Genomic DNA, 22,846 nt, shown 5'->3' with positions numbered 1-22,846 from the left:
GACTTTCAGAGGATCCACTCAGCACTTTTGGCTGAAAATGGATGAAAATACATCATCCTTGTCTTGCGCATTGATGGGTTACACTCCCCCATCACTGAAGATGGGAATGCTTCCTCATCCTGTCAGCTGTTCAATTGCCAACTACCACTCACAATTAGATGTAGCAGGACAGAAAGCTAGACTGTCCACTGGTTATGGGTTCGCTTAGCCCTGTCTACATGTAGTTCTGTAATATCTCCAATGGTTTGCCATTTCAATTTTAGGCATGCCTGGTGCTGTTCTTGGCATGTCCTCTTACAATCTTTATTGAACTAGGATTTGTCGCGGCTATAATAGTAGAGTGGGGTACATGCTGGACCATGGAGTGAGAGACTTTGAATTAATACAATTCTGTGGCTGCTGACAGCCCCTCTGCCTATGGATCCTCAGTTTTGAGTTGCTAAATCTGTCCCAATTATCAGGATGATAATGCTACCCAATATCAATGTTTTATATATTAGCATATTAGTTGTAATATTTTATTTCTCTTGTAGTAAACACTTTTGCAACAAATGTTAATGAACAAGTTGCCTTCTTCACTGCTTGCAGTACCTGTATATCATTTTTTGGATTCTTGTAGAAGGTTACCCTACTCCCTTTGAATACCCACATTTATTAGTCTCCTCAATGCTTTTTAAAAAGACCTGCCTTTCCCTTCAACCAAATGGCTAATTTCACATTTTCACATATGATAGTCATCAGCCAACTTCCTGCCTGATCACTTAACCAGTGCATTGCTCATTGTTGCCTCTTTATGGCATCCTCAAAGCTTTCTCACTTAGATGTGCAATCAAGCAAACTTATATAAATTACTTTGTCTCTTCAAAGTCATTGACATAGACAATATGCATCTGAGATCCAAAAAATGATCTTTGTGGTACTCTTACCAACCTCAAAGTGACTAAATTATTTCTACTGTTTTCCTTCTGTTAACCAATTTCAATCTATGTTAATATGTTGCACCAATCCAGTGAGCCTTAGTCAACTGATAGAGTGTAATCTAGAAATTAGCCACAAAAAAAAAGGATAAAACATTAATTACTTGAAAATGCCAAAACATTCTTAGGACTTCCTTCATGGTCATATCCAACAGATACTTACATCATTGCACTGAAACAGTTTGGTCATTGCAAAGAAGGCTTCAGTAGCTTCTGCTGTTCCAAAATGATCTCCCTTGAAGAGAACAGAAAGAGAAAGTAGAATCTCTACCTGATAAATTGTTGGAATGAGCCATCAGCTGGGCCTTCTGAAAATTTTGGCTACATTTTTATTATTACAAGATACAATATCATGTTATGCCATTGCATGAAAAACACCCTGTTTGGTGTTCTCGAACTTGATGATCTTCACGTCTTCCCTCAGTACCATTACTTGTCCATCAAATGACATAATTAAAACAGACTATGTGCACATTATCTTTTATTTGATGCAGGACTTATTGTTTAAAAATGTGATGGTTTCACAGCATATACAAAAATGATTATTTCAAAAGTAGCTAATTGACAATTTAAGATGTGCTAAGGTTGCGTCCATGCATGTGCGTATTTATTACTTCTTTTGTGTAACACTGTAGCTGAAAATTCACAACATCAGATATGCCTTTAAAGGACGAGGCCAGGAGTTTGCCAGTCCCAATTTACAATGAAATTATAACACTAACTGCTTAAGATATACTTTGGAGATAGCATATCATATCACATAAGCCATGAATAATAGGTCACTGTTTTCAGATGTCAAATCTGTTTTAAAAAGCAAAGAAAAATATTAAAGTCATAGTAGAAATTTACCCATTTCACTCTGGAACTTTAATCAGTTTCTAGAAGAGACCCTAGTTAGTTCATACCTATGACAAGATTTTCTCTAGCAAGCTTGCCCTCGGAAGTCTTAATTGCATCAAAGTATTGCACCAATAAGAATGTGATGCAGATGAACTACTTTCAGGGGCAAGTAGGGATGAGCAAAAGATGCTGGCTTTGCCACCTCATGAACAAATAAAAGAAAACATTTTGGTGTTGCAGTTCAACAATCCACTCATGTCTCTTTGAACAAAACCTAACTCACATACTAAGCTGGCCAGGTTCAATCATTTAAATAGAGTAGGTGTGCCATTTTATCGAGTCAACAATAATTTTCTGTTAACAAAAAATGAAATTTTAGTCAGCAAATACACAAATTGACTTTTTATTGTGCAGAGAAGAGCATTGGAGTAAGTCTAATTTACTTTTCAAGTTTGTTTATGCTATGCATATTTGCAAAGTAAAATAGTTCAGAATAGCTTGTTTCTGGTTCTGAAAATGATCAATGATCAATTACTGAAAATGATTGAAATGGAAGGGGATGGTAAGTTTTCTGTTAACAGAAGTGTTTCAAAAATATAATTTTACATTGTACAAATTCAAATCTTCCATTTCTAACAAACGTTTTCCTCGCTTTTCTTTTATTGATTTGTTGGATGTTAATGTTGCTGGCAAGTTCACCATTTATTGCCTATCCCTTATTGACAAGGGCCACATCAGGAACCACTGCAGTCCGTGTAGTGTAGGTGTTCTTACAGTGCTGAGAGAGATACAGTTCCAGGACTTTGATATAATAGTAGTGAAGGGACAGCAACACAGTTCCAAGTCAGGTTGTATGACCTGAAGGAACTGGAAGATATTGGTTTACTATCACATTGTCATTGCCAATCAATATTTGAGGAGGGAAGAGATGTTTAAAATATTTGCACGTGATTCTACTATCTCAACAATAAACACTAACAATTAGAGAGAGATGTTTCCTTTTCAGATAAATATTTGAAGCCAAGGAAGGTGCAAACCTAGAGGAATGGACAGTTCAGTGGGATTAGTTTTGGACTGACGTAGCAGAGTGCAAGCACAGACATGGTAGCGTTTGATGCTGGAAGCCTTTATGAATCCACATTACTCTAATTGTTTCTAAGCATACAGAAACGGAAACACTTAATCTCCTCTGCAGAAAAGTAAAATGACACTAAAATCAGTTATTAGAGTCATAGAGATGTACAGCATGGAAACAGACCCTTCAGTTTAACTTGTTCATGCGGCCAGATATCCCAACCCAATTTAGTCCCACTTGCCAGCACCCAACCCATATCCCTCCAAACCCTTCCTTTTCATATACCCATCCAGATGCCTTTTAAATGTTGCAATTGTACCAGCCTCCACCACTTCCTCTGGGAGCTCATTTCATTCATGTACCACCCTCTGCATGAAAACATTGTCCCTTAGGTCTCTTTTATGTCTTTCCCCTCTCACCCTAAACCTATGCCCTCTAGTTTTGGACTCCCCCACCCCAGGGAAAAGACTTTGTCTATTTATCCCATCCATGCCACTCATGATTTTTAAACATCTATAAGGTCACCCCTCCCAGCCTCCAACACTCCAGGGAAAACAGCCCCAGCCTGTTCAGCCTCTCCCTATAGCTCAAATCCTCCAGCCCAGGCACATCCTTGTAAATCTTTTCTCAAACCCTTTCAAGTTTCACAACATCTTTCCAATAGGAAGGAGACCAGAACTGTACGCAATATTCCAAAAGTGGCCTAATCAATGTCCTGCACAGCCGCAACATAACCTCCCAACTCCTGTGCTCAATACTCTGACCAATAAAGGAAAGCACACCAAACACCTTCTTCACTATCCTATCTACCGGCGACTCTACTTTCAAGGAGCTATGAACTGCACTCCAAGGTCTCTTTGTTCAGCAACACTCCCGAGGACCTTACCATTAACTGCATAACTCCCACTAAGGTTTGCTTTTGCAAGATGCTGCACCTCACATTTATTTAACTTAAACTCCATCTGCCACTTCTCAGCCCATTGGCCCATCTGATCAAGATCCTGTTGTAATCTGAAGTAACCCTCTTCGCTGTCCACTGCTCCTCCAATTTTGATGTCATCTGCAAATTTACAACTATATCTCTTATGCTCACATCCAAATCATTTATATAAATGATGAGAAGTAGTTGCCCTAGCACTGATCCTTGTGGCACTCCACTGGTCAAAGGCCTCCAGTCTGAAAAACAACCCTCCAATTCCACCCTCTGTCTTCCACCTTTGAGCCAGTTCTGTATCCAAATGGCTAGTTCTCCCTGTAATCCATGAGATCTAATCTTGCTAATCAGTCTCCCATGGGGAATCTTGTCGAATGCCTTACTGAAGTCCATATAGATCACATCTACCGCTCTGCCCTCATCAATCTTCTACAAAAAACTCAATCAAGTTTATGAGACATGATTTCCCACGCACAAAGCGGGTTCACTGTCCCTAATCAGTCCTTGCCTTTCCGAATACATGTACATCCTGTCCCTCAGGATTCCCTCCAACAACATGCCCATCACCAACATCAGGCTCACTGGTCTATAGATCCCTGGCCTGTCCTTGCCACCCTTCTTAAACATTGGCACCACTTTAGCCAAATTCCAGTCTTCCGGCACCTCATCTATGAGTACCGATGATACAAACATCTCAGTAAGAGGCCCAGCAATCACTTCCCTAGCTTCCCACGGAGTGCTAGGGTACACCTGATCAGGTCCTGGGGCTTTATCCACTTTTATGCATTTCAAGGCATCCAGTACGTCCTGCTCTGTAATATGGACATTTTTCAAGATGTCACCATCTATTTCCCTATATTCTATATCCTTTTCCACAAATAAATGTCCTTTTCCACAATAAATACTGAATCAAAATTCTCATTTAGTATCTCCCCCATCTCCTGCGGCTCCACACAAAGGCCACCTTGCTGATCTTTGCGGGGCCCTATTCTCTCCCTAGTTGGCCCCAAAATGCTCCCCCACTGACACCTCAGTCACCTGCCTTGCCTTATTTCCCAAGAGTAGGTCAAGTTTTGCAACTTCTCTAGTAGGTACATTCACATACTGAATCACAAAACTTTCTTGTACACACTTAACAAATTCCTCTCCATCTAAACGCAGTCTATGTTTCGAAAGTTAAAATCCCCTACCATAGCCACCCTATTATTCTTACAGATAACTGAGATCTCCTTACAAATTTGTTTCTCAATTTTCCTCTGACTATTAAGGGGTCTATAATAAAATCCCAAGAAAGTGATTGGCCCTTTCTTATTTCTCAGTTCCACCCAAATAACTTCCCTGGATGTATTTCCGGTATTATCCTCCCTCAGTACAGCTGTAATGCTATCCCTTATCAAAAATGCCACTCCCTCTCCTCTCTTGTCACCCTTTCTGTCCTTCCTGTAGCATTTGTATCCTGGAACATTAAGCTGCCAGTCCTGTCCATCCCTGAGCCATGTTTCTGTATTTGCTATGATCCATTGGTCCAAAAACGTGAATCCTTCTCCCTTACACCAGCTCCTCAGCCATGCATTCATCTGCTCTATTCTCCTATTCCTGCTCTCACTAGCTCATAGGACTGGGAGTAATCCAGATATTACTACTCTAGAGGACCTCCTTTTTAAATTCCTGCTTAACTCTCTGTAATCTCCCCTCAGAATCTCAACCTTTTCCCTTCCTATGTCATTGGTTCCAATGTGTACAATGACCTCCTGCTGGCCCCTCTCCCCCTTGAGAACATTCCCCAAAACAATGCAACAGCATATACGATTTTCTCCAAATTCCTTAGACTCACATGTTGTATAAACTAATACATCAGATCCTTCCGGGAATGCTTTCTTTGAAGGGAACATAGAAAATGCAGACCTGGAAATATATTACACTCAAGACATTTTATAAACTTTCCAACTTTTATAGGTGCGCCATCGAGAGCATTATGTCTGGATCTATCATTACCTGGTATGGTAACTGTACCATTCAAGATCGGAGACAGTTACAGAGAGTGGTGAACTCGGCCTGGACAATCACAAAGGCCAACCTCTCATCTATAGAATCCATCTACCAGCCCCACTGTCAAAGAAAGGCCGGCAGCATTCTCAAAGATCCATCCCATCCGGGCAATGTTTTTCTACAACCTCTACCATCGGGGAGAAGGTACAGAAGCCTGAACACACGCATCAGCCAGTTTCGAAACAGTTTCTACCCTACTGTTGTTAGAATACTGAATGGACTCAAACTCTTAACATTCGCCTGTACCTGTGTTTTTGTTTTTGCCGCTATTTACCTATTATTTACTTATCTTTGCTACTTAACCCTGTAATCTGCCTATATTGCTCGCAAGACAAAGCTTTTCACTGTGCCTTGGTACACATGGCAATAAAGTCAATTCAATTCAATTCAATAAATCTTGCTCACAGGCAAGCATTTTATCAAAAGGTAATCTCCTTCTAAACTTAAGAACAGATTTAGTGCATGAAGATCTCAGATAGTAAGAATACTTGACAATTGCACAGCCTGAGTGTAGTGGAGGCTTGTTCAATTATGGTATTGAAAAAGGGAAGTGGATAATACTTGCAGGGCTTATGGGGAATATATGGTAGACTGAGACTAGTTGAGTTGCCCTGACAGCCAATACAGACATTATTTTCTTTTGTGATGTAACTATTCTATATACTCTAATATCTTACCTGGTTCAGCAGGTACAGAATCTTTGTAAGAATATGTAAGCATTTTCTGGGATTTAATGGCGTTTCATTGAAAATACGGGCCTGTGGACAATAAAAACTTTCATTAAGGCAACATAGAGATCTAGCAATAAAATTATTGAAATGAGCTGTGTTCCTTGATAAAATTCTATTTCAGACAGTTTTGTCCTCCACAAGATGGGAAATAAGATCCTTTCAGAAACATGACTTCCAATGCTATAATTAATTTTGTTTAGGTCTACTACGTTGCAAGTTGAACAGAGATTTTTGTCTTAACTTTATACAAAATTAAAAAGGTATAATTTCAGCTCAGTGTACTGAAATTCTAAGCATAGCCTTCAAATAGTTTTACAATTTTACAACACAACACATATGATCTTCTCCTAGCGTGTTTCACGCAATCAGAAAAGTACCCTCATCTGCACTAATGTGACATTTCCACTAGTCAGGCCAAACTAGGAGGAAACAACTGCTTGCTGATGGAGTCAGTCAGTTGTTTATATATGGGTCTCAACATCATCAGGGTCAAGGTGAGACAACCCAAACATTTCAACTAGGACTTTCAGAGTTGGTGTAAAGTTACAACTTGCTAACAAATTGTGCTGGATTAAAACTTCATAAAAAGGTAGTTATAGGATATTAACACATTAATTCATATATAGATATCCAAGAATACATGCTTATCACATATATAGATAAACATTCAAATACTCAGAATAGTCAAGAACGTTTCAAAATATAAATCAAAAACATGGTGCAACTGGCATGAATTCGAAATTAACAAAAATTGTGTTTAATTAAGTCCTGTTCTGTAGGATACTGAAGTATCCCCGATATTTTTAAATATACTATTAGCTAGTCAATCTAATATTCATGGAAATTTTCAGAATGAAAACCAAATAGTCCTCAGCCAACCATTAAAATAATAACCAGCAATTGCCACCAGCTCTCTGGTGCTTCTAAAGATCATAAACTGCACTCCAATACTTAAAAACTGACCTGAAGTCAGAAATACACTGTAACAACTAACAGAAGTACTTGATGCTCTTGTTTTAAACATAAAAAATGAAAACAAAATGATTTGAAAGCTCCAGTAAAAGAGTGGACAAATTTCAAGTGAATACTTTATGGCACTGAAATAATGCAATTTCAGGGTAACCTCTTTATGATCCTCTGCAAGTTTTCCTATCTGGACCACGACACTGAACCAAAGCATCTCAAATGCAAACCAAACTTATTGATCCGCTGGTTGAATGCCTGAAAATTTATCAGCCAATTGCTCAGTTCACCATGTTGAAATATTTTAAAATAAAACAAGTTTAAATTAGGCATGTAATCTCATGCAAGCAGGTTAACTGGTTCAGGAATGAAATAATATTTGAATCCAATGCAAGTTAAAGGCACCTTTTCTAAACATTTTCTGTATGTAAATAGCCATTTTACAGAGCCTTCTGCAATCAGATGAAAAGGCTGTCATTCAGTCAGTGTAGAGAGAAATACTTAAATTTCTACACAGGATGGAGACCATTCAGTTTGTGCCACATTCATGCGTTCTATTATCCTGATGTTCTTTACCCAAAACCATCAATAACTGTACTCTGATGTTTAATGTTAATTCTCCTTAAAAGGTCAGAATTGATTCAAATTTAATACATACTTGTTATAATGCATCTGACAGTGTAATAATGGTTTACATGAAACCATTTCTTCTTGTATTACTACTTATCTTTCCAGGTTCTAATCCCAAGCTTATGCTGTTTCTCACCGATAACTAGAAATAAAGCACAACACCCTCCTAAAACATCTTCTAAACTTTTGATGGCTTCTAACACCTTTCTGATAAAGCTTCAGTTTTTTTGTAACCTACATTTTGTAATTGTATCCTCTCATTTCTAATAAATTCCAATTAATCTTTACTCTTTTCCACGCATCTATTACTTCCATGTTCCCAAAACTGCTCAATATTCCAAATATAGCTTAGTCAATATTTTGTACAACTTGATCAAAAAATCAACTTTGCACTTTTCAGGACCCATGAATAAAATCCGTATACTTATTTTGCCTTTTAAAAGGTTACCATTCTGTTTTAAAAGTTTCCAAGATGAGGAGAGATTTTGACACAGCAGTTAAAGAAAAATTATTCCAGCTGTCAAGTTGGTCAGTATTAAGATTCGAGAAACAAAATCATTGGATAAAGATCTAGAGAACAGCTGCCAAGAAAAAGTTTCACTCCGATCTGCAGCGATCCATCACAATCTCCCTCAAAAAGGTGCTGGAAGCCAATTTCATAAATAATTTTAAAAGGAAGTTGTAAAAATACTTATGGATGAGAAACTTACTTGGCTACAAGTAAAATCAGATATGTAGGAGTAAACACTTTCGAAGAACCAACCGAGACACAATGGGCTGTAAATTGAAGTTATTCTAAATCTACATCATGATCATCACAATTTTCTTTCGTCACCATAAGAATGTAGGAAGGATTTTTTTAAAAATTAAGTCATCTTTTTAAAATTAAATTACACAACATTTGCAATGACATTGTTTCTTTGATTCCCAGAATACAGTAGAAGAAAGTTGATGTTGAAAACTTGCCTCTTGTAGTACTGCACTCTTCTCCAAATGTTGGTAAGGATTGGATCCACTTCCTAAAAAGCATGCAAAGAATGAAGGTGAATACGATCAGCAAATTAGTATTATTTTGTGTGTTATAAATGAAGTGTTTTGAAAGCTGTCTTGACAAATATTTAAGCTCAGAGTTTGCTTCAGTTTTTTTGAGCTATTCGTTTGTCCCATAGATTTACATACCCTCACGGGAGTCAGTCTAAATATTTCTATGGATGACAAAAGTACTGTAGGATTAGTTTGTACAACTATGAGGAGGATTTTGGACAGAATTTTACCAAAAGTTATCTAGGTGCCAATTTCAAGTTTATTTGATTTATTTATTGTCACGTGTACTAAGGTACAGTGGAAGGCAGTACAAGCAAATCGTAGTAAGCAAGGATGTACAGATCAAAAAGACTTAAGACAAGAGGTATACAGGTTACATTGCACAAAGTGAATGCTAGTTAAGCTCTAATGAGTTACTGCACACATTGCTTCACCTTACTATGCATGCACTAGCATGGTGCGGCACTTGTGCTATCATGCACTTATTAAACGGAAGTATTTACCACTGCTGCACTTTTCAGGATTTCTGTAGCTGTTGTCACATTTAAAACCTAGCTGAGCACCAGGTTAATTGCTGCCAGCCACAAATATTCCTTCACAGTACATCTGTTGTATTATGGACTAGGCAGACTACTCAAACCATTCTTGAGCAGGCAACTCAGACCATAACTTCGCAATCCATTTCGGTAAGTGTACAGCGAAAATTACCCGGAGTGAGGGAGGTAGGTTGACTACTAGGTTTTAAAACAGACAGAAATTGATTCACAAAAAGTACACAATGAAACACAAAGAACAGAATAAAGAAACCTTACAGAACTCAGTCTATCCAAACTAGACTTAATTACGCTGTTCTGCATATACACAACAGTCTCAATAAGCAAATCCCCTTAAAAGACCAGTAAAAAAAAAGAAACAGATGCTTACAGGTTGAAGTTAGAAGGGCAGAGAGAGTGAGTTTTCACACAGCTCACAGTTGAACTCCCAACCAGTTCTGGACAGAACTGAACTGCTCAGCTAGAGAGCTGACCACTCCCCTTTCATTATACAGGGTCACTTCTAAAACAATACCACTTTGGCCTGAAGGCTCATCTGTTTACATATAAACAAAAAGGCCTCTTAGTACCCTTTAATCTCTGTACCAAACCAGTCTAATCAGCACCGGGAACGTTTTATCACCTCTCTGAGAAAAACCTAAGGACATAGTATCCTTGAGAAAAGGAACAGCTTTTAGAAAGAAGGGACCAGCTTTGTGACACCTCCCCCCTTAAAAAAATTTAACCATCAATATCAAAAGATGGCTTCATTTTTAGAACCCTTCAAAATCCCCGTCAGTAGTCTAAACACATATATACTATACTAACTATAAACATACAAAAACATGCACAACTACATGTGAATTCAGGCAGTGGCACACCAGCCACCAATCGCCCCCCTATCTCATTCGAGTCTTGATAATGCATCGGCAATAACATTTTTGCGACCTGCCATATGCACAATTGTTAAATTGAATGGCTGCAACAACAAGCTCCATCCAACCAGTCTGGCATTTTTATCCTTAAATTTTTCCACAAATGTCAATTGGTTATGATCAGTGTATATGAGCGTCTCAGATGCATTGCTGGTAATATAAACACTAAAATGTTGCAATGCCAGCACCAAACTTAAAGTCACTTTCTCCACCATTGAATATTTCTGTTGATGAACGTTCAACTTCCTGGAAAAATACCCGATGGGTCTTTCTATCCCTTCGTCATCCTCCTGCAGGATCACAGCACCGACACCCGCATCACTGGCATTGATTACACCTTGTGTAATCTGGCATGGCTAATACTGGGGCAGTGGATAACACAGTTTTTAGGTTGTCAAATGCCTTTTGACAGTCCACTGTCCACTGAAACTTGTTGCCCTTTTTTAACATTTTGGTGACTGAAGCAGCCATGCTGCTAAAGTTAGGCACAAGCTTTCGGTAAAATCCACTCAATCCCAAGAACTGTAGTGCTGCTTTTGTTTGTTGATGGTGTGGGAAATTCCCCAATTACTTTCATTTTCACATCCCATGGGGCTATATTTCCATGTCCAATAACATGGTTCAGGAAGGGGACTTGGGCTTTGGCAAATTCACTTTTAGCCAGGTTTACTATCAAGCCTGCCTTCCGATGTCGATCGAACAAGTCCAATAAATGTTGTAAATGTTCCTTCCATGAGTGACTAAAAATCACCAGGCCATCAATTTACACCACACAGTTGGATATTCTGGCAATGACCTTATTAGTTAGTCTCTGAAATGTGGCTGGAGAGTTTTTCAATAGACAATAGGTGCAGGAGTAGGCCATTCGGCCCTTCGAGCCAACACCACCATTTATTATGATCATGGCTGATCATCCACAATCAGTATCCTATTCCTGCCTTATCCCCATAACCCTTGATCCCACTATCTCTAAGATCTCTATCCATCTCTTTCTTGAAAGTATCCAGAGACTTAGCCTCCACTGCCTTCTGGGGCAGAGCATTCCATATATTCACTACCCTCTGGGTGAAGGGGTATGGGTGAGTTGCTCTTCGGAGGGTCGGTGTGGACTTGTTGGGCCGAAGGGCCTGCTTCCACACTGTAAGTAATCTAATCTAATCCAATCTGAAGAAGTTTCTCCTCAACTCTGTTCTAAATGGCCTATCCCTTATTTTTAAACTGTGTCCTCTGATTCTGGACTCGCCCATCAGCGGAAACATGCTTCCTGCCTCCAGAGTGTCCAATTCCATTAATAATTTTATACACCTCAGTCACATCCCCTTTCATCCTTCTAAACTCAAGGGTATACAAGCCCAGTCACTCCAATCTTTCAACATACGATAGTCTCACCATTCCGGGAATTGACCTCATGAACCTACGCCGCAAACCCTCAATAGCCAGAATGTCCTTCCTCAAGTTTGGAGACCAAAACTGCACACAATACTCCAGGTGTGGTCTCACCAGCGCCCTGTACAGCTGCAGAAGAACCTCTTTGCTCCTACACTCAATTCCTCTTGTTATGAAAACCAGCATGCCATTAGCTTTCTTCACCGCCTGCTGTACCTGCATGCTTGCTTTCATTGGCTGATGTACAAGAACACCTAGATCTCATTGTATTTCCCCTTTACCTAACTTGACCCCATTTAGATAGTAACCTGCCTTCCTGTTCTTGCCACCAAAGTGGATAACCACACATTTATCCACATTAAACTGTATCTGCCATGCATCCGTCCACTCACCTAGCCTGTCCAAGTCACCCTGTATTCTCATAACATCCTCCTCACATTTCACCCTGTCAGCCAATTTTCAATCCAAGTCAGTACCTTGTCCCCAATACCATGTGCCCTTATTTTGCTCACTAATCTCCTATGTGGGACCTTATTGAAGGCTTTCTGGAAGTCCAGATAGACTCCATCCACTGGATCTCCACTGTCCATCTTCATAGTTACATACTTTAAAAATTCCAGAAGATTAGTCAAGCATGATTTCCCCTTTGCAAATCCATGCTGACTGACCTATCCTGTTACTGCTATCCAAATGAGTCATAATTTCATCTTTTATAATTGACTCCAGCATCTTTCCCACCACTGACGGCAGGCTAACCAGTCTATAATTCCCTGTTTTCTCTCTCCCTCCCATCTTGAAAAGTGGGACAACATTAGCCACCCTCCAATCTGCAGGAACTGATCCTTAGTCGATAAAACATTGGAAAATGATTACCAATGCATCCACGATTTCTAGAGCCACTTCCTAAAGTACTCTGGGATGCAGACCATCAGGTCCCAGGGACTTATCAGCCTTCAGACCTAACAGTCTATCCAACACCATTTCCTGCCTAATATAAACTCCCTCCAGTTCATCCATTACCCTAGGTCCTTCAGCCACTATTACATCTGGGAGATTGCTTGTGTCTTCCCCAGTGAAGACAGATCCAAAGTACCTGTTCAACTCTTCCGCCATTTCCTTTTTGCCCACAATAGATTCACCCATTTTGGTCTTCAAGGGCCCAATTTTAGTCTTAACCATTTTTTTTCTTTTCACATACCTAAAAAAGCCTTTACTGTCCTCCTTTATATTTTTGGACAGTTTGCCTTTGTACATTTTTTCTCTGCTTATTGCCTTTTCAGTTATCCTCTGTTGCTCTTTAAAAGTTTCTCAGTCCTCCGGCTTCCTGCTCATCTTTGTTATGTTATACTTCTTCTCTCTTATCTTTATACAGTCCTTAACTTCCCTCGTCAGCCACAGCTGCACCTGCCTCCCCTTAGGATCTTTCTTCCCTTTGGAATGAACCGATCCTGCACCTTCTGCATTATATCCAGAAATACCCGCCTTTGTTGTTCCACTGCCATCCCTGCTAGGGTAGTGAACCATTGAACTTTGGCCTGCTCCTCCCTCATAGCTCCATAATTCCATTTGTTCAATTGCAATACTGACACTCTCGATGCTCCCTTCTCCCTCTCATACCAAATGGCATGACTTTGAACTGGCATAGTCCATTTGGTGTTACAAAAGCAGAAATTGTCTTTGCTCTTTCTGACAGAGGTACTTGCCAGTAGCCTCTGAACAAGTCCAACTTATAAATATAAATAGCTTGTCCCACCTTTTCAACACAGTCCTCAAACCGGGGAATTGGATATGCATCAGCCTTTGTAACGTCGTTGACTTTGCAATAGTCCACACATTATCATTGGTACCATCTGGCTTTGGCATCATGACTATGGGTGAGCTCCAGTCACTGTAACTCACTTCAATTATGCCATATTGGAGCATGCATTCTATCTCCTTCAGAACCTGTGCCAATTTTAGAGGGTTATGCCTATAAGAACGTTGCTTAATCGGAACAGCTTCTCTTATCTCTACATCATGCACGAATAAATTAGTATATCTTAGTTTATTTCCACATATCTCCCCATGTGATAGTAATAACTCTTTCAGGTCATCTTGACTCTCTTGTGGAAGGTAACTCAATAATTTATCCCAATTTTTGACAACTTTCTCATTGTCTAATTTGATTTGAGGGATGTCTAATTTGATTTGAGGAATATCCATTTCAGAATCCTCTGAACTTGGTTCTTCCTTCTGTGCTGTAATCATTAACGCCTTCTCCTCTTGCTTTCTTTCCCTATCAAAATACCTTTTGAGCACATTCGCATGACACACTGAGATTTCTTCCTGTCTGGAGTCCTTATCAAGTGGTTCACTTCACTCAATTTCTTCTCAATTTGATAAGGTCCACTAAACCTTGCTTTTAAAGGCTCACCTGTTACTGGAAGTAACACCAATACCTTATCCCCAAAAGCAAATTTGCAAATTTTTGATTTCTTATCCGCTTCCGGTTTCATTGTATGCTGTGATACTTTTAAATGCTGTCTAGCCAACTGCCCAGCTCTATTTAATCCTTCTCTGAAATTTGACACATAGTCCAAATCGTCTCTGAATTCTGAGTTAATAATTTTTCCTTAATCAATTTTAAATGGTCCTCTTACTTCATGTCCAAAAATTAATTCAAATGAACTGGATTTGGTCGATTCATTTGATGCATCTCTGAACACAAAAAGTACAAACGGAGCTCCCTTATCCCAATCATCCAGATAATCATGACTAAAAGCTTTCAACGTGATCTTTTGTGTTCGATGCCTTCTCTCTAGCGCTCCCTGCGATTCAGGATGGTACACAGTAGATTTGAATTGCTTTATTCCCAAGTTATCCATAACCTTCTTGAATGGTTTGGTTGTGAAGTTTGATCCTTGATCTGACTAGATCTCTATTGGTAGTCAGTGTCTAGTAAAGAAATTAAGTAATTCTTCTACAATCCTTTTAACTGTGATGTTGTGTAATGGGATTGCCTCCGGAAATCTAGCTGACACATCCATTATTGTGAATAAATACTTATTTCCACTTTTTGTTTGAGGTAGGGGACGTACTCAATCAATCAAGACTCTTCTGAAAGGTTCCTCAAATGCTGGAATAGGTATTAAAGGTGGAGGTTATATTACTGCCTGTGGTTTTCCAATTAACTGACATATATGATACTTCTGGAAAAATTCAACTACATCCTTGTGTAGTCCAGGCCAGTAAAAATGTCTTTGTATTTTCCTCACCCCTAAATGACCTCCCAGTGATAGCTCATGCACCACTCGCAGCACTTCCTTTCTATATCCTACAGGCAAAACTCTGCCCATTTCTCAGCTGCTTGAATGTGTGACAGTCTCCATTTCCTCATTAAGACACCATTTGTTAAGTAATAATACACAGGAAGGCATTCACTTTCCTTTTCTGTATATGTCTTTTGATTCAACTGTTTTAAGTTCTCGTCTTTCTGCTGTAACTCAATCAGCTTAGCAGAGCTAAAGATACTTGCATGTTTACCTATTTGCTCCTGCTCTGTGCCACTTATCTGATCAAAAAAAGTCTCGGATAAAGCTATGCCAGCATCCTTTTTGTGCTTTTTAAACTCTCCTGCTTCAACTTGTGCCTCTGAGATCTTGTGATCACACAATCTCGGAAAATTCTTGGATAAACATCCTTCATGTCTTCAGTTGCTTATATCTCCATTGGTTTTTCAACTAGAGTAGGCAGCATACCTACCGGTGAATCTGTCATATCATTTGCAAGGACAACTTGTATCCCTGGATCTGGAAGTTTGTCCAGTGCTCCTACCACAAATTCTCCACTCTTCTCTGAACTCTCTAGCCTCACTATACATAATTGAGTGCTTTGTGTCTCACCATGAGTTCCTGTTACCAGTACATTTTCTGGCAATAGTCCCTCAGGCATACATATCTCCTCATCCTTCAGCATTACAATCTGAGAGGATCCAGTGTCCCATAATATTGTAACCTCTTTAACTACTGCTCCTGGCCTATACTTGCATGTATATTGTTTAAGCAGATCTGGCACCTCCTTCTTAGTCAACCTATGATCACCTTGTGCAGTCTGAGACAGTTGTCTAACTTCCCTTGTGCTTTTTGTTACTAGTCCAACAAAATTTCCAATCTTGGCTGGTTTTCCTACATCTGGCTTTCTCCTAGCTCACCAACACTGTGATTTTGTGTGGTCCACTTTATTACAATGAAAACACTGGAGTTTTTAAAACTTCTTTGTCACCCTCAAGGGTTTCTTTTTTACCCTGTGGTAAGTTATCCTTATGATCTTCACTGAGATCTACCTTTCCCTTTCCACATGAGAGTTTCTCTTTGCCCCAATTTCTATCCCTCATGGACTGAAATTGATTCTGGAAGCCAAACTGTGTTTTATGGACCAGCTCATAATCATCAGCCACTTCAGCTGCTAACCTTGCCATTTTAACTCGCTGCTCTTCCAAATGAGGTTGCACTACTTCAGGCAGTGAATTTTTGAATTCCTCCAAAATAATTACCTTTCTAAGGGCATCATAGGTTTGCTCGATTTTTAAAGCTCTTATCCATCTATCAAAGTTACCCTATTTGATCCTTTCAAACTCAATACAGGTTTGACCTGGGCCCCTCCTTAGATTCCTGAAACGTTGTCTGTAGGCTTCTTGTACAAGCTCATATGCACTTAAAATGGCTTTTTTCACCTCCTCATACTCCCCAGATACCTCCTTTGATAGTGATGTGAAGACCTCACTAGCCCTACCAACAAGTTTCGTTTGGATCAACAAAACCCTCATTGTCACTGGCAACTGCATTTGTTTAGCCACCTTTTCAAATGAGATGAAAAAGGCTTCCACATCCTTCTCATCAAATTTAGGCAATGCTTGAACATACTTAAAACAGTTTCTCTCTAGACTTCTGACTACCAGGGACTTGCTCATCCTCACTCTCTTCCTCACTAAGCCTACCCTCCGCCTTTATCCCAGTCTTTTAAGCTGACTTTTCTTAAGTGTCAGTTTTTGTTAAGTTTAAATGGTCTCTCTTTTTCTTTCTCTGCTCTCTTTTTCCTCTCTCTTCTGCTTTTAATTATAACTCAAACTGTTTCATTTCTGCTGCCCTTCCTTTATCTCTAGCTTCCAACTCAGCTGCTCCATTTACAATTGAATCCTTGCCATTTTGTGCTTAACATTTACAGCTTAACATAATTACCAACTTAAGTTCTGAACAATTGTGTATTAAAAACAAAACGTATCTACAATATTTCCCAAAATAATCGTGGTGTCTTCCATGTACTGCAAAAAAAATTAAAATTTACACTGGAATACAAAATAGTGAATCCTGAAAAAGGAAGATTTATTTCTTCTTTCATTTCCATGGTTTAAATTTGCATTTCAGATTATCAAGAATGACAAATTTATTTTTCACACCCTGACATTTTTTGGTTTTGCCTTCATAGGCAAAATTGTTTATTTTCCCACTGATAAGGTAATTGAACATAATCATGCACCAATTCCACTATATTATGCAAGCATACACTCTCACAGCTGTAGTTTGAACAAGAACATGTTTATTAGCTTACTTCAGGCAATTAAGAGGTAAAATAAGTACACAAATACAAATTTGTTGTTTGGTTGAAAAAAAATCAACAAAGATCATGATTTTTTGTGCGGTATGGCAAATGAGATAAACACACATCAAAGATCAAAGGTCAATTGATAACAGCACCTACTGAAAAGCAACATCAAATACATAGCTTTAGGAACTAGCAAGTCTTTTGGGTAGCTATGATCAATTATGGTAAGTTCAGTAGAAGATAATTATTGTAGGACAGAAAAAGAGTATTTTGGACATAACTTGAGTATTGCTGAAAGAAAACACATTTTGTCAGAGCTTTTCATCTTGTACTAATCAGGACAATTTACAAGAATATCAATGTAAAGGAAAAGTAACATTTATACTGGGTGAACGAAGAGTGTTGATTGGTTGACAGGTGGCCTGTGACTGGTAGAGGTGATGCAATGAGAATGTATCTGTTAAGATGAAGGCAGGCAGGTTGATTTTGATTGGTCATGGCACTGCCCTGAGAAATGAACCAACAATTGGGCATTTCATTTGAGTTGAAACAGGCAGTGTATATGTACATGATCTGTCTTCAAATTAAAGAACCGTGTATATTAATATTCACAGATTCCAGAATGCCCAAGTGGACCACATCCTGAACTTGAATGGCAATCCAAAATTGATTATCAACATAATTCTTTGCACATTCAAGATTAGCTGTCAAATGTTAACCAATGACAGTATCACAACGAATGTCTGGCATTGCATTTTGGGTGCTGAAAATTCACCATTCATTTCTCAGGGCATTGTTTGACTAGAGTCAACCTGCCTGGTTTAAAATGTTTACAAAGCTTGGTAGTTAACGGTCATCATTAATGGATACATTCTCCATGGTAATGCCTCTACTAGTCAGAATCTAATCAATAACCGATCAGCACATCTCACCAACCAGAAAATGACTCATTTAAAGCTAATGTTTTCAGCAAATTAGGCAATCTGCTATCTGTGCTAGTACGTTATTTTCTACACCACAAGATCTTATTTTCAAGATCTTTGATGTAGCACCTTATGAAATAAGTTCAAGAATGATACATACAGTACATCCAGGAGTTCCCCTTTATTCACAGTATATTACTTCTCAAAGAATTCCATTAAATAGGTTAAACATGATTTCCCTTTCACAAGACCATGTGACTGTGCCTGATTCTCTTGAAGTTTTCAAAGTGCATAACTGTAACATCTTTAGTAAGAGATATTAAACCAACTGGACTGTTGCTTCTGGCTTTCTACCTATCTCTTTAATTAAATAAAGTTATATTCAGTATTTTCTAATTTAATAGAAAATTGCATGAATATCAGAAATTTTGGAAATTTAAAACTGTGGGGCAGCACGGTGGCTCAGTGGTTAGCACTGCTGCCTCACAGCACCAGGGACCTGGATTCGATTCCAACCTCGGGCGACTGTCTGTGTGGAGTTTGCACATTCTCCCCGTATCTGCGTGGGTTCTCTCTGGGTGCTCTAGTTTCCTCCCACAGTCCAAATATGTGCAGGTTAGGTGAAGTGGTCATGCTCAATTGCCCATAGTGTTCAGGGATATGTAGGTTAGGTGCATTAGTCAGGGGAAATGCAGAATGATAGGGGAATGGATTTGGGTGGATTACTCTTTGGAGGGTTGGTGTGGACTTGTTGGGCTGAAATAGCCTGTTTCCACACTGTGGAAAAACTAATGCATCAAGTATTTCACCAGCCACTTCTTTTAAAACCAGAGGATGAAGTCCACAGGACCTGGAAGACTTGTCAGCCCACAGCTCCAACTGTTCACATAATACCATTTCCATAGTGACTGCAATTTCTGAGTTTCTCCCTCCCTTTTTTTGATTTTAGACTATTTCAGGGATGTTACTTGTATTGTCATACTGAAGATTGATAGAAAATACTTGCTTATCTGGCATCGCCTTATTTTCCAACATTAATTTCCAAGACTCATTTTCTATCAATCACTCCTTTTAACACTTGTTTAAAAAATCTATAGAAACCCTTGCCATCTGTTTTTATATTTCTAGCTAACATTTTTTCATGCTCTGCAGTTTTCTCTCATTAATTTTTTAAATAACATTCATCATTGTTTATATTCTTTCCAATCTTCTGACTTGTCACTCATCTTTACTTGGTTGCTTTTTTCCCCCCTTTGATAGATCCTTATCTTTTTTAATTAACCATGGATGGTAGATTCTCTTCTTGAAAATTTTCTTTCTTGTTGGAACGTATCTATTTTATGAACTGAAATATCTCCTTAATGTCTGTTACTATATTTCTAGTGATCTATTCCATAGTGTAATTTGCCAGTTCACTTTAGCTAGCTCTGATTTCATGCCCTTCTTTAAGTTTAAAATCTTTTCCGACCCTCAAACTGAAACTTAATACAGAAATTGTAGCTGCTTGTCCTTTCTAATGTAAAGATTATGGGCTGAGAAGTATTATTCTAACAAAAATGCTGGGAATCGTCCAAGTGCATGCAGGTCCATTGTTGTATAGCAGTGCAGTTTAAGAGCAGAGGACTGGTGTGTTTCTCACCGAACGAAGAACCAAACATTAATGATAGCATTTTGAAGTTATAACTGTATAACTTTATAAAACATCTTGAGCTGCTTTACAGTGACATTATCAGGCAAAATGAATATCAGGTGACCAAAGATTTGGTCAGACGTCAATCAACACCAGGTTATAGTCCAACAGGTTTATTTGCAATCACAAGCTTTCAGAGCACTGCTCCTTTACAGGTGACTTCAAGAACTGAAGTCACATCCTTCCTGAACTGCTGCAGTCCCACACTATTATTCAGTTGGGAATTACAGGATTTTGTCCAGTAACAGTGAATGATAGATGACATTTCTAAATCAGGAAATTATGATTTGGAGTTGAACATGCAGGTAGTGAAAATTCTAATGTGCTTGTTCTTCTAGGTGAAGAGGAGTTTAGGAGGTGCTCTCTGAGAAGCCTTAGTGGGTTGCTGCAATGTAGCTTATGGAAGATAGATGACAGTTGGTGAAAACAGCGTATGTTAAGAGTGTGAATGGGTATCAACCAACACTTATCCCGAATGGTGTGGATTATCATCAATATTGTTGGCACAGCATTCATCCTGGGAATGCACATCCCTGGCTTGGCTATATAAATGGTAGAAAGTCTTTGAGGAGTCAAGAGGCAAGTTGCTCATTGCAGAATACCTAACCTCAGACATCTTCGAGCCACAGTATGTATGCGATTGATACCATTGAATCTTCGGTCAAAGGTGACCCCAGAACATTGCTGATGGGGAAATTTAGCAATGATAATGCCATCAAATTTTAAGTGGAGGTGATTAAATTCTTGATTTTTGACAACAGTTATTGCCTATCACAAATGTTATATGCCACTTAGCAGTCCAAGTCTGACTTTTGTTGAGGTCATTCTGGATATGGTGCACATCTTAAGTATCACAATGACCAGTGGAAGGGATGAACTGGAAGCTGGAGAACAGAGTGTTAGTGGAGACATACATTTGGTCTTATTCACACTGAATGCCGGACCATAAGCACAACAGATCAGAGACAGTGATCAAGTGTAGTGTTGTTAATGCTCAAGTGGAATCTGATGCTTGACACTGAAGAGCTCCATGTTAACATATAAGATAGGACCTAGGCCATATCATCACGGGACAACAAAGATAACTAACTGTGCCTAGCAACCAGAACCATCCCAGAGTACTGGATTTTTAAGTTGCTGCAATGTAGTGGTTAGAATCTCAATTATACATCTATTTCAGAACACTGGCTGGACAATCACCAGTCCCCCACCCAAAAGAAAAGCAGATGAGAATCTGCTATAGATCCTTTGAATTCCAATCTATCGTTATCCACAGTGCACCATTGATCACGCTCTCCCTCAGATGACAGTGATCAGTTAAATCTCTCGACAATAACATGCTAACGGCTGCAATTCAATGCCTATCTGGAAATAAGTATTCCAGAATAAATGTTTAAACTACTCCCACAGCAGTCTAACCCAGAGACTGAACCTTCCTTTTGTGATAAACACGAGCGGGGTCAGCACTGCTGCCTGCCCATTCCCAGATATGGAGTCAAAAAAAACTGCAGATGCTGGAATCCAAAGTAGACAGGGAGGAGGCTGGAAGAATACAGCAAGCCAAGCAGCATAAGGTGAAGAAGTTGACATTTCAGGTGTAAGATTAGAGTGGTGTTGGAAAAGCACAGCAGGTCAGGCAGCATCCGAGGAGCAGGAAAATCGAGTTTCAGGCAAAAGTCCTTCGTCAGGAACGAACCCTTCTTCAGGGCTGGAGGTGGGTGTGGGGGGAGCTGCAGATAAAGGGTAAGGCGGGGGCAAGGTGGTGTGAAGTCAGGATAGGTGAAAGGTACGACTTGGTTGGTTTGTGGATGCACTGAATCTGGTAGGTGGCAGGGAGCAGTGAGGGGGAGGGGCTGGGAAGGGACTCCAGGGACGGGGAGGGAGGTTATTTGAAATTGGAGAACTCAATGTTGACTCTTCTGTAGGGTGCCCAGGCGGAAGATAAAGTGTTGGGAGCTGTGGTTTGTTTTGGCAATGGATGAGGCCAAAGGTGGTCATGTCGGAAAGGGAGTGGTTGGGGTATTGAAATGGACGCTGACTGAGAGGTCCAGTCGGCCGCTGCTGTGATGCTCGGTGAGCCGTTCCCTCAGCTCACGGCTGGCGGTCTGACTCCCAGCAACAGCGAGTGAAAAGAATTAACAACTAAACAGTAACTCTAGACACAATCACTGACCTAACTCTTCATCTTTTTTATCGAATTTCTTCAACATTTTCACAGCAGCGAGTCCAGCGGCCGTCGTCAGGGAGACAGCACTTAACCACACCCTCCCACTCTGATTGACAGTTAAAGGACACGCCCACATCCCTAACCGCTCTCAAAACAGCTCCCATTTAAACAAGTCACTCACGACCGGAGTCCTTTATTTCGTTTCTCTCGCTACGGAAGCTGCTGAGGATTCCCAGCATTTTCTGCTTTTTATTTTGGATTACCAGACGTACTCCTCACAATGATGGACAGTTTATTACCCCTTGATCTCCGCCCCTGATAATGACTGACGGCTCAAGTCCCAGAGTCCCGCCCCTCACAATGACGGACAGTTCATTACCCAGAGCACC

General features: G+C 39.5%; 2 protein-coding genes across 6 annotated transcripts in view; one reads left to right on the top strand and one right to left on the bottom strand.

Annotated features, from left to right (window-relative positions):
* mest (mesoderm specific transcript) overlaps nt 1-6,539 on the top strand; it is an 80,878-nt gene extending 74,339 nt beyond the window's left edge. For all 5 annotated transcript variants that reach the window (XM_087999400.1, XM_087999398.1, XM_087999401.1 and 2 more), the window contains one exon: nt 5,783-6,539. In XM_087999400.1, the coding sequence (XP_087855526.1) occupies nt 5,783-6,185 (403 nt within the window). In that variant the 3' untranslated portion in view covers nt 6,186-6,539. The remainder of the gene's footprint in view (nt 1-5,782) is intronic.
* LOC122561818 (coatomer subunit gamma-2) overlaps nt 1-22,561 on the bottom strand; it is a 60,929-nt gene extending 38,368 nt beyond the window's left edge. Inside the window, exons 1-4 of the mRNA XM_043714021.2 lie at nt 22,464-22,561; nt 9,166-9,218; nt 6,553-6,633; nt 1,141-1,212 (exon numbers count right to left, since the gene is read on the bottom strand). Coding sequence (XP_043569956.2) covers nt 1,141-1,212; nt 6,553-6,633; nt 9,166-9,218; nt 22,464-22,500 — 243 coding nt within the window. The 5' untranslated portion in view covers nt 22,501-22,561. The remainder of the gene's footprint in view (nt 1-1,140; nt 1,213-6,552; nt 6,634-9,165; nt 9,219-22,463) is intronic.
* Between the last annotated feature and the right edge of the window lie 285 nt (nt 22,562-22,846).

This window comes from Chiloscyllium plagiosum, unplaced genomic scaffold (assembly GCF_037043375.1).
Source record: "Chiloscyllium plagiosum isolate Xiang-an unplaced genomic scaffold, Cpla_swu_hap1 HiC_scaffold_23, whole genome shotgun sequence".
NCBI classification, from domain to species: Eukaryota; Metazoa; Chordata; class Chondrichthyes; order Orectolobiformes; family Hemiscylliidae; genus Chiloscyllium; species Chiloscyllium plagiosum.
Note: the sequence above shows the minus strand (reverse complement) of the source record. Positions and strands in the feature narration are given on the sequence as shown.